This window comes from Boleophthalmus pectinirostris, unplaced genomic scaffold (genome assembly GCF_026225935.1).
Source record: "Boleophthalmus pectinirostris isolate CB_2022bp ecotype Guang Dong unplaced genomic scaffold, ASM2622593v1 HiC_scaffold_1, whole genome shotgun sequence".
NCBI lineage: Eukaryota > Metazoa > Chordata > Actinopteri > Gobiiformes > Gobiidae > Boleophthalmus > Boleophthalmus pectinirostris.
The window spans coordinates 39,632,897-39,649,477 of record NW_026570970.1 but is presented as its reverse complement, the minus strand read 5'-3'; the positions used below and the strand labels follow the sequence as shown (position 1 = coordinate 39,649,477).

At 43.1% G+C, this 16,581-nt stretch overlaps 2 protein-coding genes across 5 annotated transcripts in view; one reads left to right on the top strand and one right to left on the bottom strand.

The window, feature by feature from the left end:
• Positions 1–344: 344 nt before the first annotated feature.
• ube2g2 (ubiquitin-conjugating enzyme E2G 2 (UBC7 homolog, yeast)) lies at positions 345–8,709 on the bottom strand. Its single transcript, XM_020926923.2, has 6 exons — positions 8,517–8,709; positions 6,805–6,840; positions 6,677–6,722; positions 2,874–2,992; positions 1,634–1,774; positions 345–1,266 (listed from the first exon to the last, which is right to left on the bottom strand). Exons 1-6 carry the CDS (start codon positions 8,557–8,559, stop codon positions 1,154–1,156), a joined length of 498 nt encoding a protein of 165 aa, XP_020782582.1. The 5' UTR covers positions 8,560–8,709; the 3' UTR covers positions 345–1,153.
• A 336-nt stretch (positions 8,710–9,045) lies between these two features.
• LOC110162058 (NACHT, LRR and PYD domains-containing protein 12-like) overlaps positions 9,046–16,581 on the top strand; it is a 75,173-nt gene continuing 67,637 nt past the window's right edge. For 2 of the 4 annotated variants that reach the window (XM_020926927.2, XM_055156851.1), the window contains exon 1: positions 9,046–9,199. In XM_020926927.2, the coding sequence (XP_020782586.2) occupies positions 9,174–9,199 (26 nt within the window). In that variant the 5' untranslated portion in view covers positions 9,046–9,173. Of the gene's footprint in view, positions 9,200–9,278; positions 9,328–16,581 lie in introns of all 4 variants that reach the window. The other 2 variants (XM_055156790.1, XM_055156841.1) reach the window with 2 other exon arrangements.

The window sequence follows — 16,581 nt, the reverse complement described above, 5'->3', positions numbered from 1 at the left end:
AGAAACTCAAATGTTCAAATCATTTCAGATCACAAAGCTTTTGTCACTTTTGGAGAGGAAGCACAGCTTTTACTCAAGAGTACTGTTACTTAAACAGTAAAAATATAACTTAATACAAAATAATCATAAAAATAAATGTATTATTATATACTTAAAGTATGCCGTTAGAAAAATACCGGACAATGTCTTTTAAAAGTTAATGCAACTGAGTACTACCCACTTCAGCTTGCAGTAAACAAGAGATGTGCATTTCAGATGGAGGGAGGGCATCTGAGCTAAAATGACAAAAGCAGCAAAAGACAAGTTTGTATTGATAAATACTTTATTTAAACCTTAACTCAAAGCAGTGGGTCAAGCCTTAGACACAGAGATGTAAAGTGCAAGAGAAGGTGCGGTTAAGTGCCTGGCCTGCCCCAACCCCTCCCCACCCACACCTCACCTCCCATATCCTCTCCTATTTATTTAGTCTTTTCATTGGGATACCATCGTCTCCCCAAACAGCGCCCTCCTCTGACCATGCTGTGAAAGAGCTGAAGGAGGATCACAGCCTTCAGATAGAAGCACGGATCACATTACACAATGGGTTTTCAAGTCAGTCTATATCACGTCAGTATGCAGTTTAGATTCATTAGGTGGGCTGCTGGCGTTTCTCTGACAAACATGGGACACTTCAGTTGGGGTCTAGGAGATTGATCACAATACTAACATTTCTGTAAAACTTTCTTTAGACAATAGAATGTGATTTTCAACATTAACGGGTAGTACTTTCTGTTCTGTTCCCATGTGTCTTATATGTGTGTGATCCTCAGAGGTCCAGTAGGTTCACGTTGGTCCATGTGTGTGTACTAGTCGATGTGTCTTCTACTTGTTCTGATACAGCTCAACATCATTCTAAAGATATTCAGGAAAGGTACAATTCTGTCCTGTGAATGGGACTTTTATTTTAGTATCGATACCTGTGAAAAATGAGTATCTAGTTTCGATACTAGTTTTAGTATCGATTTGTACTTCATTTTCGATACTTTTGGCAACCCTACTAGGAGATATTACTCAAACAGCCCAGCAGTAAAGTGGGGTTTCAGAGCTTCTGTGTACAGAGGTGTTTCACAGTGGGACCACATGTGGTGCCAGTCCAGTCCAGTCGGGTCCGGTGTTAAAAGCCTAGGGACTTGCGCACGATGCTCTGAGCCAGTCTGTAGAACTGCTCCCGGTCCTCACGCCACATCTTGGACGCGTCCACGTTGGCACCGCTCTCATCGTTGGGTTCTGAGAAAAAAACATTTACAAACTCATTATTATATTAGAACAATCTCAAGTACCTGCAAACATGGTGAGTGTGTGAGGTACCCGCTAGCATGTGTGTCTGCATGTGTGCGTGTGCGCGTGTACATGCGTACATGTGTTACCAGCTAGCATGCAGAGTATGTCCGAGTATGCCGACTCAAAGTAGTTTGTACCACATGCCATATGGCTATTCAACGCTTCACTACAAATTTATGTTATGCATTATATTACATATTCTATGATGTACTGTGTGAAATATTGTATGAAGTATTGTATTATATATTGTATGTTGCCTGAGATCTGCATGTCCTTGAGGATAATAAAGTATGTGTCGGTGTATGTGAGGTACCTGCTAACATGCTGACCACAGAGAGCAGGATCTTCTCCACACTCTGCACAGGGCTCCAGCGCTCGGCACTGCTCTCGTAGCCCATGGGGTCATCTCCAGGGGCGTGGAGGATGGAGATACACACGCGGCCGTCTGGGTAGACTGACACACAGGGGTCAGAGGTCACACAACTGTGCTCAGTGTTACTGAACTGCTCATGTTACATGAACAACTAGTGACTAGTCTCGTCTAAAATGTACTCAAACTTCAAACTCGACTCTGAGATTAAGGAATAGACTCGATACTCAATACTAAATCTGATACCACAATAATATTAACATTAAATAATGGTACGTTCTATTCTATTCCCATGAGTCTTAATGTGTGTAATGGTCAGTGGTGCAGTAGGTTCATAGTGTCCGTGTGTGTATACTAGTCTATGTGCTCTTACACTTGTTCTGTTACAGTTCTTTTTTAGTATTTGTCCTTTAGTATTTTTTAGTAGTAGTTTCAACATTAGTTTTAGTATGGATTAGTAACTGATTTTCAATACTTTTGACAACTCTACCACTGGCACTGCTGATGTTTGAGCAGAACAGGACATACACAGCAGACACAGACAGTGTCCTCCCCATATCCTCCTGTATTCTTGTCCCCCGTGTCCCTGCCCTGTCCTCACACATAATGAGAGGCAGCTCCTGTAATCAGCTAAGCGTGCTCAGACTGTCTCTGATGACATCACTCTGACAGCATGGTGCTAATCACACAGTAGCCACACGCTAACCACACACTAACCACACAGTGTGTGTCACAACAGAGGCCAGGGCCCCATTACAGAAGCTGTAATGAGTGTGCAGGGGCAGGGGCCAGAGCACAGGAAAGCCCCTCTCCTCTGTGGGTCAACGAGACATTCAACAGTGTTTTAAGTTATGCAAGGACCTGGGACCTCCAGGGCACAGGAGCTGTGCATGGATCAGTTCACTACAAGTGACATTAGCAAAAGCTCTCAAAGCATCTCCATGATCCAACCACATATTTGACCCATAATGCACTGACAAGAGAAGTACAAGTAAAGTGTTAGATTATAAAATGTCACAATAAATGCACAATTCATTCCCAAATCTTTCATCTATATACTTTTTTAAAACCCAATAAAATAACGAGTCCACTAATTATTTCAACTAAATGACTACAGGCCTCGAGCCTGAGAGAGACTAAGCAGCAGAGCCTATCAGCTGTAGCCTCGCACAGGTCTACTCACTGTTGGGGTGGAACATCTCACAGGTGAACCTCATCTTGGGGGGACTCAGAGGGTAGTCTGAGGGGAAGCTGAGCACTGCCGGGAACACACCCCCTTCAAAACATGTGTCCTGGGGCCCCCTAGAGGACACACACAGAACAGGACACATAGTAACACAGCACAGGTGAGAAATGTTGGGACTGAGAATGACAGGGCCCCTCATGATTTGGTATGATACATGGCCCATAATACAATATGACAATAAGGCCATACATGTGATCATCAATATAATGTCCACAATATTCTGTGATATGTCAAGGAGACACAACTGAACTAAACCAACACAGTGCAGACCTACTTTTTAGCACAACATTTTATTCAAATGTATAAAAGTACAATATAAAACTGGGGAGAAGATGATATGTAAGTTAGGCTGTAGGAAAACTTTTCTGCTATTCAATATAACAGATATTTTTGATAATAAATATAGAGGCCACAATACAGTAACAATAGTTTGCTTGTCAGCACCTCAGTTGCCAACAGACTACACTAGAGCCCGACCGATATGGATTTTGCTGTGGCCGATATGAAACCGATATAATGGGAGTTGGCGCTGCCGATAGCCGATATAATCACCGATATATTTAGTGATGTAAAAATTCACTGTAAATGTTAAATTGTTTAAAAAACTTAGGTTTGGCTCTGGTGGATTTTAAATTGGGTTTATTTAGGCAACATTTATTGTTATTCTGCCTCTTTACATCATATTTACAGACAGTAGGTTGGCTTAATAATGGCATTTTTGCATCACATTCTAGACACTAGTGATGGGTATTCCAGTTCTTTTTAGAGAACCGGCTGGTTCTTTTGGCTCCCAAGTGGCTCTTCAGATTGTTTTGTTGCAAGCAGGACTAAAGCAGGTCTAAAGCAGGACTGAATCAGGACTGAACCAGGTCTAAACCAGGACTGAAAAGGGACTAAACCGGAACTTATTTTATGCTAAACTACAGTCAAATATGCTCGTTTTTTTTATTTATTTATTTTTAATCCTACGTACACGCAAATTTCTTAAAGTTTCGTTTTTAGCCGCTGCCGCTGTCAAACCACAAGTCTGCACGCGGCGTGAAGAGAAAAAAAGTGAGACAAAGAGAAAACACGGCTCCCAATAAGGATCAGGCTCCCGTCGTTCCCTTCAAAGAGCCGGTTCTAAGAGTCATTTCGTTCGCGACTGACCCATAACTAGTAAAGAAAGTAGCGCTATTAGCCTTTAGCCGTAAATACGTGTGCGCCGCGGTAATTAATTATATGCGCAAATGTCATAATTCACATGTCTGTTCACAGCTCATTTACATATCAGTGCAGGTCCAGTAGCAAATATACGGCCAATATAGTCACTTTAATAGACCAATAGAAAACAGTCTGTTTATGTGCGGGAGCTACAGCAGCTAACCCATAACAAATGACAAAAACTAGCTTCAGAGTCGACATATTTCCAACACTCACCGCTCATACAGGCTCCTCCTCACATCACAAATCTGCACTAATAAATGTCCATTTAATCCAGACTCAAACCGATTGTCCGTAAAAAGAATATAATCTCAGTGTTTGGATCTGTGTCTGCAGGTGTAAACAAACACACGTGAGTGACGCGACTCTGTGGTGTGTTCAGGGACAGTACGGACACACACAGACAAATGACTCCGTAGATAAATACATATTAGGACATTTATCTGTCTGTAAATTGGATTAAATGAACAGAATGTAGAGAGTCTAAGCTTTATAACGAGGTATAACATGCCCACGTGAAATATCGGCCCCTATCAGCAAGCATATCGGCCGATAGCCAATATGCCTAAAGTTGCCCATATCAGCCGATAATATCGGCCAACCGATATATCGGTCGGGCTCTACTTTACACCCATCTATACTACACAATCAACGCCATGGACACTCCTACAACTGACATTTGAGTTAACTGAAGTTGTGTAGGCCTCGTTTTCATTAGGGATGCAACGATAATCAATATAATATTGAACCATTTGATACTGATCTCACGATTTGATACAGAAGTTTGTTTGAGACATGTATCGATATGCACGTCCCTCCATGCGCGCTGTGATGTCCAAAGGGAAACAGTTCTCACAGCGTCCTTCTCCATAGGAACTTACAGCTGACAGCTTACTGCTTTTAACAGAGGAGGGTTTTATCTTTCACTCACTTTTTAATTTATGTTGATAGACCCAGGAATGACAAAGAGATTCACTTTTAAATACTTTAGAATCACTTTTGGTTTCACATGGGCTTTAATCAAATGCGCTCGTATTCGCACCCGTGGCGCGACTCGTGACAAACACAATCTTTTTCTCACACTCCGTCTCATAAGTTTGACTCAGAAACAATCTGTTGAGACATTTCTATGTGACATAACAGAGTTTGAGTGTCCAGAATGAGGATGGGAGTGTGTCATAGACTGTAGCGGGGAGAGCTGGAGGTGCTACATACTGTCTCTGCTGGACGAGGCAGTGTGGGAGGAGCTACGTACTGTCTCTGCTGGAGGGAGCAGTGTGGGAGGAGCTACGTACTGTCTTTGCTGGAGGGAGCAGTGTGGGAGGAGCTACGTACTGTCTCTGCTGGAGGGAGCAGTGTGGGAGGAGCTACGTACTGTCTTTGCTGGAGGGAGCAGTGTGGGAGGAGCTACGTACTGTCTCTGCTGGAGGGAGCAGTGTGGGAGGAGCTACGTACTGTCTTTGCTGGAGGGAGCAGTGTGGGAGGAGCTACGTACTGTCTCTGCTGGAGGGAGCAGCGTGGGAGGAGCTATGTACCGTCTTTGCTGAAGGGGTAAGAGCAGCGCAGACACAGCAGACACAGGTGTGTGACGCTGTGAGAGGAGACCAACTCAGCAGGAAAAGAAATCATCAAATCATCATCAAAGAAGGAAAAGAGTGATAACTCTAGAGGAGTTACACTAAGAGTCGACTGGTTTATTATAAAATATAAAACAGCCTGAGAAACTCTGTTCTTATTTTCACTGAATAAAAATGCTGAGCTGTAAATCATTGAACCAAATGAACTAAAACACTTCACATATAAACTACAGGAGTTGTGCTGTAGTGTATTGTGTGTAATGTGATGTTTCAGTAACATCAGTGTTTTTATATTATATTGATTAGCAGAAAAAAATGACATGAGATTTTTTTTGCATCTTTGTATTGAAATCAATTGGATATTGTGACCTATATATCGAGATATGTATCGAATCATGGGAAAACCAAATCGCTGCAACCCTAGATTCCATGGAGACTACCCTGCCTGAATCTCTGGTAGATTTTAATCTGAGCTTTGTTTTAAAACAATCCAACAACAAAGAACTGACTTCGCCAAAAGTACAACAGGTGAGATGATTTGTGTTCTTAAACCAGTCTCTCACACATCAAACTAGTTCTAGCTAGTATTAGCATTAGTTAGTCACTCTCACCTTTCTATTGATAACTAAACTCAACAGGACCATAAACACTTTTGACTGATTATTGATCACAGGCTCCTGAAAATGTGTTGTTTTAACCCATTTTATATTTTTTCTTTTGTTTCAGTGTATCTTAAAACTTTTTTGACACTGCTTGCTGATGTGTGTGTTGTGTCACCATGGGAGCTGTTAAACATTCCACCATAGAAATACATGTAGAACACCCCCACCGTGACATCACTGCAAAGTAACAACAGCAGTATGACATGTCAGAAACAGGTATGGAACATTTGGATTTGTCTATAGCTACCCCGAGAAAACGAAGAAAACAAGAGGGCGCTTAGGCCCACGGTGCACTTACATGATGAGGGCCTCCCACTCAAAGAAGTTCTCCTCATTGGCAGGACCTGAGGACAGAGGACAGAGGACGACTGTAATAACACGTGTACCAACAGGAGCTATGAGAGCGGACAGAGGAGTGAGACTGACCTGCCACGATCCCCTCCGGAGGGTTCAGCGTCAGCTCTGGAACACAACACAACACGGTCAGCACAATAACACTAGTGGAGAGTAGAAACAGAGAGGAAGATGCCCCTTGACATTCCATGGATAGAGCCGTTTTTTTTTAGTTCAGTTAATTTAGTAAATTTGTTTTTCCATTGTTGCTGTGACCGTGCAGATCTTGGCAAGTGAGTTAACTAATAAGGGGGAGATAAAGGACCCTTCAACTCACCCCAAAACAATTACTGATAGTATTACTGTATTTTTTGGACTATAAGTCACACTTTTTTCATGGTTTGGGTGTTTCCTGCAAGCAATTAATATATTAAAATGTTCACAGACTCTGCGAGAGGCTCTAGTCTTGTGTGTCAGTATCTGCTGCTCCTTTTCCTCCTCTATCAGTCACTTCACTCTCCTGCAGAAAGAGCCTCTGTCCTGTCTGTATCATGTCAGTCGAGCGTACCATCACGTACCACTGAAAATGTAAAATTTATACAAACTTATAAAGACGACTGAGAAGACTTCATGACATCATAGGGTGGAACAGAGTATTTGGTGCTTTGGAGATGTAGACAGACTAATAATGCAGGATTACTCAAACACGTGTGAATGAAAAGAAACATAACCGCATTAAAATATGATTAAAAGCTCACAAGAATCCAATTTGCGTAATATAGAACCTTTAAGGACAGAACTGTTCAACTGTGGATGATCCCAAAGTCTGTGTGTGTGATAAATGTGCCTGTAGTCTGCAGTGTCCCTGTGCTTTAACTGTTCACTGGTTTTCTACTGTTGGCTTGATGTTCTTGTTTTAGATCAGGGACAAAGTAAATATTTAACAGAGTTGTGGACTTTTATATTTGTTGTTAAAGGCACGATATGTGACTTTTCAGGGTCTTTGGGTGTTTCTGTATGCCAGTGCTCTACTTGGAATGTTCCGCCTCTCCACAGATCTGACCCGTAACTTAGTCTGGTTTGGTCTCCATGATGATATAAAGTGTTGTGTCACACATTCCAAACAAAGCATGGAGAAAAGCAGGTGGCAGACATTCCACCAGAAACTGTAGCGTTCACATTTGAGATGTGTTTGAGCTTTACTGAAGAAACACTCATATAACACTGCCACTCACTCTAAAAAAATGGAATGCTGTGACACCACCTGCAAAACCTCTATATGATTAATTGTAAAATATTTTCTCTCTGCAACAAGAAGATAGTCTCGGGTGTGGGCGGGAGTAACATGAAGATCTCAAGTATGAAGCTAAATGGAATTACATGGCAAAGAAAACTCGAAAAGAAAAACTCAAAATATAAATCAAAATGTTTTAGATGCATATTCTCCACAGTATCCACCCATTGCTTCGTTGACACAGCTACAAACCCCCTTAGTTTCCTGAAATGGGGGCTCCTCCGTGTCCCTCCGTGTCCCACTACATTGTACTCCTGCGGTCCTGCTCGCCCTAATCACATGTGGAGTTCTGTGGAACATTAGCATGACATGTCGTGTGTAACTTTTTTTTTTTAACATCAGGAGAAGTGCAGTAAAGCGTGTGCGGTGCGTGTATTCATCACAGAAGAAGAATAAAATGACATTATAGAGTTGTTATTATTATAGATCTTCATGTCAGTGTGTGGTGCTGGTGCACTGTTAGTCTGTTAGTCTGTTAGTCTGTTAGCCTGTTAGCTCCCCGGACACTCACGCTTGTACTCCGCCATGAGCCTCTTGAGCGCGGTCCCGGCCATGGCTGCTCCTCCGCGGCAGACTCAGCCTTCAGACCGGGGGAAGATCACTGGAACAGCGGAAAACAGGAGAAAAACACGCAAAACCGCATAAACTCCGCACCTGACACTCTCCACGCACACTCACCGCACATGCGCACTGGGGGTTTCCGCTTTAGGCTCAGAGACAGAGCGTGAGCGCCCTCTGCTGGTGATGGAGCTCACTGCGGCTCACCTCAAAACAACACGAAAAGACTACAGGAGAGAGAGAGAGAGACACACACACAAGAGAGAGCGAGAGACAAGAGAGACACAAGAGAGAGAGAGAGAGACAAGAGAGAGAGGGAAAGAGAGAGAGAAACAGAGAGACACAGAGAGAGAGAGAGAGAGAGAGAGAGAGAGAGAGAGAGAGAGAGAGAGAGAGAGAGAGAGAGAGAGAGAGAGAGAGAGAGAGAGTTAGTGCTAGAGAAAATTTCCCCACCTTAAAAAAACAAAAACAACGTAGGAACAAAATGCCTGAGAAGTGAGAAGGCCTAACGTCACAGCAGGATCTTCAAGCAGATGATATGACCTAACAGGCTGATCACGTGACATGAGCTGAAACTGAAAGTGTTTGTGCAAAAGGCCACAGAGGGTATATGAGAAAGGCTCAGCTCTTCGTAAGGTGAGTGTTGAATTTCTTTAACTTCGCAAAAATGGTTAAATGTCAGTGTTTTTTTATGTAAAAGCCTCTGCTTTTTCAGAGTCATTCTTCGTTTAAATCCCATTCATCTCACATTTCAGCAGTGTTGGGTAGGTGACTTTTAAAATGTATTCCCCTACAGATTACAGATTACATACCCCAAAATGTAGTTTGTAACGTAATCCATTAAATTACTTAAAGTGAGTAACGTAATCTGAATACTTTGGATTACTTGATATTGTCATGCTTTTTAAAACGACATGAATGTAGCAACCAAATCCTAAAAATTCTTGTTTGTTCTTCAAATTCTCTGTTGAGCCCAAGTCTCCATGAATAAGCAACTGTTTGTTGTAGAGAAGCAAGGAAATCTTAACATGTTTTGTTTTGTCTGCTAAAAGAAAATAAAAAGTCCATTGTTTACTTAAGCATATAAAAAATATTATTGATAGAGAAATTATTTTTATATGAGATCACTGCTGCCTTAAATTATGTCCACCCTTCTGTTAGGTGTCATATTGTTTAATCCTGGTTAAGTTAAATGTTTGTACTGTTGACCCATTTAATACTTTATTTGTTATAAAGTTGATTGCCGCCCTCTAGTGGACGCCTTTGGTTTTAAGTTTTGTTTTTCTACCGCACGTGCTCACTTACAAGCGTGATCGGTTCGCAGTCTGACAGAATACGTCTCTGTTTTCGGCCTTGGGGCATCTTTGTCCGTAAGTTTGGCTTGTTTTGTGTTATAATATTCGTTTTCTTGTATTGTTATAAATATCTGAAGGTTGGAACGGTGGTTTTGGCGCATTCGCGGTGTTGCTTATTGCTAGTTTCTTTGCTAGCTCCGTCCTGTGTTTGGGCTGGGTAGTGGGGCTTTTATTTTTGTCGTAACATGCACGATTTGTTAATACACATCTTTTGTGTGTTTGTTGCAGTTTTACAAAAAAGGAAAAACGGAAAAAAGAAAAAGACAAAGAGACAAATGTGGAAATAAACGTCCGTAAAGACAAGTCTTTTTCCATATGGTCGTGTGGACTCTCTTTTTTTGTATGTTCGCTATCTGTCTAGCCCTGGTAGAGACGCCATCGTGAGGACAGAATAGTAAAAGGACATTGCACAGCGGGCTAAGACAAGATCAACTGTCACCATCGCACTGTGAACGAAACAACTCAAGATGGAGCAGCAAGACAAGACGGACCAAACACAAAAACTATATGAGACCAGGTCAGAAGCTTCAAGATCAAGCAGGTCCTCAGCTAGTGCTGCAGCCACCAAAGCCAAAGCTAAAGCTGAAGCAGCCCTAGTAGAAGCCAAATATGCAGCTAAAGAAGCACAAGTGATGAAAGAAAAGGCTAGAATAGAAGCAGAAAATCAAAAGATGTTAGCTGAAGTAGCTCAACGTAAAGCAGAGCTAGAGGCTAATCTGTACGTGCTAAAGACAGAGAGGAGCGCCACCGCAGCCTCAGCAGAAGCAGCAGTCTACGAGGCCGCAGCAGCGATGGAGAATGACCCTCTCGACGACTTCAACCAGATCCCTCCACAGGACACTGCTCAACGCACCAGCGAGTATGTGCAGGCCCACTATGCACCAAAACCTCAGCACGAACCTCCAGTCCATCAGCAGCCGCCTGTCACATCTTCCAAAGCACAACGAGCACCGTCGTCACCTCTGCCTGACCAAACGCAGTGGTACCCGCTTCCTTACAGGGAAGCAAGTCTACCGAATTCCTTTGTTAAGAATGAGGTAATGTTTAGCACTCCATGCAGAGCCCAAACACGTTATCCTCCTGCTCCGATGTCTCACACATCCAGTCTTAGAGACTACCCTTGTGAAGCAGCACCACTGACTGATCTCACTAAATATCTAGTTAGGAGAGAAATGGTAAGCTCTGGACTATTAAAGTTTGATGACTGTCCAGAAAACTATTGGGCCTGGAAAACTTCTTTCCAGGATGTTACCAGAGAGCTCAATCTAACAGCTAGAGAGGAGCTTGACTTGCTGATAAAGTGGCTCGGCCCAGATTCATCTCCACAAGCAATGCGAATCAGGTCAGCTTATGTTCACAATGCCAACGCAGGTGCCAACATGGTTTGGCAAAGATTAGATGACACTTATGGTTCACCTGAGATTATTGAACATGCACTTTTGTCAAAGCTAGAGAACTTTCCCAAAATCTCTAACAAAGACAATCAGCGTCTCAGAGAGTTAGGAGACATCCTAATGGAGATAGAGTTAGCTAAGTCAGGGGGGCGTTTACCTGGTTTAGCTTATCTTGATACAGCCAGAGGAGTAAACCCTATTGTAGAAAAGCTTCCTTATGGACTGCAAGAACGCTGGATCACGTATGGCTCTAGATATAAGGAAGTGCATAATGTTTCCTTTCCACCTTTCAGCTATTTCGTTAACTTCATTTCCAGCCAAGCAAAGACCCGAAATGATCCAAGCTTTTCCTTTTCTTCAACCTGCATCACAAGTCAAATAAAACAAGACAAACCAGTGAGACATTACAGTAACAACAAAACAGTGTCAGTTAGAAAAACTGAGGTTATGGCTACACCTGTAACACCCAATAACAGTAGTCAAGAAAAGAGAGTAGATGAGCCAGCAGATCGTTGTCCAATGCACAACAAGCCACATCCCCTAGCAAAGTGTCGTGGGTTTAGGGGAAAACATTTAGATGAAAGGAAAGCTTATCTAAAAGAAAACTCAATCTGTTTTCGTTGTTGTGCATCCACTAAACACTTGGCTAAAGACTGTAAGGTTGCTGTTAAATGCAAAGAGTGCAATAGTGACAGACACATTAGTGCCCTCCACCCTGGACCTGCTCCTTGGTCCACGGGAGCACAAGCGATGGAACAAGAGCATGGCGGGGAGCAAGACAATGCCTCATCTCCCGAGGTCACCTCTAAATGTACTGAGATATGTGACAAAACACAAGGACTCAGATCGTGCTCAAAAATCTCTCTAGTGAATGTGTACCCAGCAAACCGCCCAGACAAAGCTCAAAAAATGTATGTGGTCTTAGATGACCAAAGTAATCGCTCTTTGGCAAAATCAGATTTCTTTGAGCTGTTTGACATTAGTGAAGCTCCATCTACTTACACTTTAAAAACCTGTGCAGGCATTAGTGAAGCTACAGGTAGGAAAGCTCACAACTTTGTTGTTGCGTCACTTGATGGACAAACACACATAGCATTACCCCCTCTTTTAGAGTGCAATACAATGCCAGATGACCGCAGTGAAATTCCCACACCTGACATTGTACAGTATTTTCCTCACCTAGCACCAATAGCAGGTAAAATACCACCACTAGAGCAAGACACGCCCATCCTTCTGTTATTGGGACGAGACATTCTCAGTGTACACAAAGTGCGCGAGCAGTACAATGGCCCGCACAACACACCTTATGCTCAGCGGCTAGATTTGGGGTGGGTTATTGTGGGTGAGATCTGTCTGGGGAGAGCTCACAAGCAGACTAAAGTGAATGTTTACAAAACTAGCATTCTACAAAACGGCCGCACTTCCTTCCTCGAGCCTTGCACTAGCGCCATTCATGTAAAAGAGACATTCACTCTCCCTAAACTGCAAACTGTTGTTTTCGGTGACATGGAGGCAGCTCTACTCAAACAGCCAGACACTCTAGGGCTCAACGTGTTCCAAAGAACGCCTGATGACGATAAACCAGCCTTGTCTCTTGAGGACAAAATCTTCCTTGAGATCATGGACAGGGAGGTGTACATGGACAGTGACAACCACTGGGTGGCGCCCTTACCCTTTCGTAATCCACGCCCTCTCCTTCCCAACAACAGAGAACAGGCTCTGAAACGCCTCACTGTTTTGAAACGGACATTAGATAAAAGGCCAGACATGAAAGAACAGTTCATAGATTTTATGGAAAAAATCTTTGCAAATGACCAAGCAGAAATTGCCCCAGAACTAGAACCAGGTGAAGAATGTTGGTACCTACCGATATTTGGAGTGTACCACCCCCAGAAACCAGGCAAAATCCGAGCCGTGTTCGATTCAAGCGCCCAGTTTAATGGCATCTCTCTTAATGACACTCTTCTTAGGGGACCAGACTTAAACAATACACTGCTTGGTGTTCTTTTGCGCTTTAGAAGAGAGCAGGTAGCAGTTACTGTTGATGTAGAGCAGATGTTTTACTGCTTCAGAGTAAAGGAAAGTCACAGAAACTATCTCAGGTTCCTATGGTTCAAAGACAATGACCTGAACAAAGAAATAATAGAGTTCCGCATGAAAGTTCCAGTATTTGGGAACAGTCCATCCCCAGCTATTGCTATCTATGGACTGAGACGAGCAGCTGAGCTAGGGCAGGAAGAATACGGCTCAAACACAAAACAGTTTGTCTTTCGCAATTTCTATGTTGATGATGGACTGGTTTCTGTGTCCAATGAGAGCCAAGCTATTGAACTTTTGTCTCGAGCAAGAAAAATGCTGGCTGAATCAAACATACGGCTTCACAAAATCGCCTCAAACGTCAGTCAGGTCACTAATGCATTTCCACTAGAGGAGCGAGCAGCAGATCTTAAGGATTTAGATCTGGATGTGGACCCTCTGCCTCTTCAACGAAGTCTTGGGCTTGGGTGGAACTTAGAAAATGACTCTTTTACATTCCAAGTGGGAAAAGATACTAAGCCATTTACCCGCAGAGGCATACTTTCTGTTGTAAACAGCCTATATGACCCCCTAGGGTTCGCTGCCCCAGTGACAATTCAGGGCAAAGCACTGTACAGGGAGCTAACTCTAGAACAACAGGACTGGGATGAACCTCTACCAACAAACAGGGAGATAGAGTGGACCAGATGGACTGAATCACTTACTGCTCTTGAAGGTCTCCAAATCCCCAGACCCTTTGTACCAATTTCACTGTCACATACTCAAACAAGGGAACTATGCATTTTTTTCAGATGCTTCAACAATGGCAATAGCAGCTGTAGCTTACCTCAGGGTTGTTGACACAAATGGTCAGTGCCATGTGGGGTATATGATGGGTAAATCTAAACTAGCGCCATCTTCTGCCCACACAGTCCCACGCCTAGAACTGTGCGCAGCTGTTTTAGCAGTCGAACTCGCTCAGATAATCATCGAGGAAAGTGACATTGAGTTTCAAGCTGTCGACTTTTATACTGACAGTAAGATAGTTCTTGGGTACATTCACAACAGCACTCGTCGATTCTATGTGTATGTAGCTAATAGGGTTGCCCAGATCCGCAGATCAACCACACCCGACCAGTGGCATCATGTGGCCACAGACCAAAATCCAGCAGACCATGGTACCAGGCTCGTTCTCGCATCACAACTGCAATACACAACCTGGCTCTCTGGTCCTCTGTTCTTAAAGGTCAATACTGAGCAACGTGATAAGCCTGAAAGTTTTGATCTTGTGGATCCATCAGTGGACATGGAAATCCGTCCTCAAGTGACCACTTTAGCAACAAACGTCAAGGAGAACAAGCTTGGCTCACACAGATTTGAGCGTTTCTCAACCTGGAAATCCTTGGTTAGGGGAATGCAAGCTCTCATTCACATGGCAAGGTCGTTTTCAAAGGTCATACCTACGGACCACTGTGATAAACACTCCACAGATCTCTCTCAAGCAAAGACAGTTGTTATCAAATGTGTTCAACAGGAGATCTTTAGAGAGGAAATCAAAAGACTTTCTGAGGGAAAAGAGATATCCTCGCACAGTCCCCTTGAAAAACTTGATCCCTTTATTGATAGTGAAGGTTTGTTAAGGGTTGGGGGACGTTTGCAAACAGCAGATCTTTCTGAACTAGAAAAACACCCCTTGATTATCCCAGGTTCTCATCATTTAGCAGTTCTCTTAGTCAGACACTATCACAACCAAGTAGCTCATCAGGGACGTCAGTTTACGGAGGGTGCTCTGCGCACCGCAGGACTTTGGGTTCTAGGGGCTAAAAGACTGGTTTCTCGCATAATTCACCAATGTGTCACATGTAGGAAACTAAGGGGTCGTCTAGAGGAACAAAAAATGGCAATTTTACCTGCTGATAGGCTTACCATTGACCCGCCATTTACTTACGTAGGTTTAGATGTTTTTGGACCTTGGAATGTCACATCCCGCCGCACAAGGTCAAACAGTGCTGAGAGCAAAAGGTGGGCAGTGATGTTTACATGTCTTTGTACTAGGGCAGTGCATATAGAAGTTGTCGAGTCAATGTCCACCTCCAGCTTCATAAACGCTCTCCGACGATTCTTGTCAATCAGGGGACCAGTCAAACGCCTTAGGTCAGACCAAGGTACAAACTTTATCGGTGCCTGTAAGGAGTTGCGAATCAACTCTGAAGATCCAGAAATCAAGAATTTCTTACAGGACCAAAGCTGCACTTGGGCATTCAACACCCCGCATTCCTCTCACATGGGAGGGGTGTGGGAGAGGATGATCGGACTAGTTCGAAACATTCTCGACAGTTTACTTTTGAAAAACTCTAACAGTCGTCTCACACATGAGGTATTGGTCACTCTTATGGCTGAGGTCATGGCCATAATGAACGCCAGGCCTTTGGTCCCTGTGACTACAGATCCTGAAACACTGGAAATCCTCTCACCTGCAATGCTTCTCACTCAGAAGGCCAGTCCAGTGTTATCACCTCCGGGGAATTTTGAACTCAAAGACCTTTACAAAGCCCAGTGGCGTCAAGTTCAGGGGCTTGCCGATTGTTTCTGGAAAAGGTGGAGGCAGGAATACCTCACCACTCTGCAAGCAAGACGAAAATGGAAAGCAGAAAAACCTAACATAAAAGAGGGTGATGTTGTTTTGTTAAAAGACACTCAAATCAAACGTAATGAATGGCCTGTTGGTATTGTAGTTAAGGCTATTCCCAGTGATGACAAAAGGGTAAGAAAACTTGAAGTCAAGATTGTAAAACAAGGTTCTGTTAAGACGTATATGAGACCTGTTACTGATGTAATTGTACTTTTGTCTGAAAATGGGGATAAAGGTTAAATAGTGGTATATTCATTAATATACCAGGCGGGGAGTGTACTGTTGACCCATTTAATACTTTATTTGTTATAAAGTTGATTGCCGCCCTCTAGTGGACGCCTTTGGTTTTAAGTTTTTTGTTTTTCTACCGCACGTGCTCACTTACAAGCGTGATCGGTTCGCAGTCTGACAGAATACGTCTCTGTTTTCGGCCTTGGGGCATCTTTGTCCGTAAGTTTGGCTTGTTTTGTGTTATAATATTGTTTTCTTGTATTGTTATAAATATCTGAAGGTTGGAACGGTGGTTTTGGCGCATTCGCGGTGTTGCTTATTGCTAGTTTCTTTGCTAGCTCCGTCCTGTGTTTGGGCTGGGTAGTGGGGCTTTTATTTTTGTCGTAACAT

Excerpts from the sequence above, each read along its gene's own strand:
- ube2g2 (XM_020926923.2), bottom strand. The coding sequence starts at position 8,559 with ATGGCCGGGACCGCGCTCAAGAGGCTCATGGCGGAGTACAAGC. Across the intron at positions 6,841-8,516 it reads GCTCATGGCGGAGTACAAGC|AGCTGACGCTGAACCCTCCG; the intron begins GTGAGTGTCCGG and ends GTTGTGTTCCAG. Across the intron at positions 2,993-6,676 it reads GAGTGGGAGGCCCTCATCAT|GGGGCCCCAGGACACATGTT; the intron begins GTAAGTGCACCG and ends TGTGTCCTCTAG.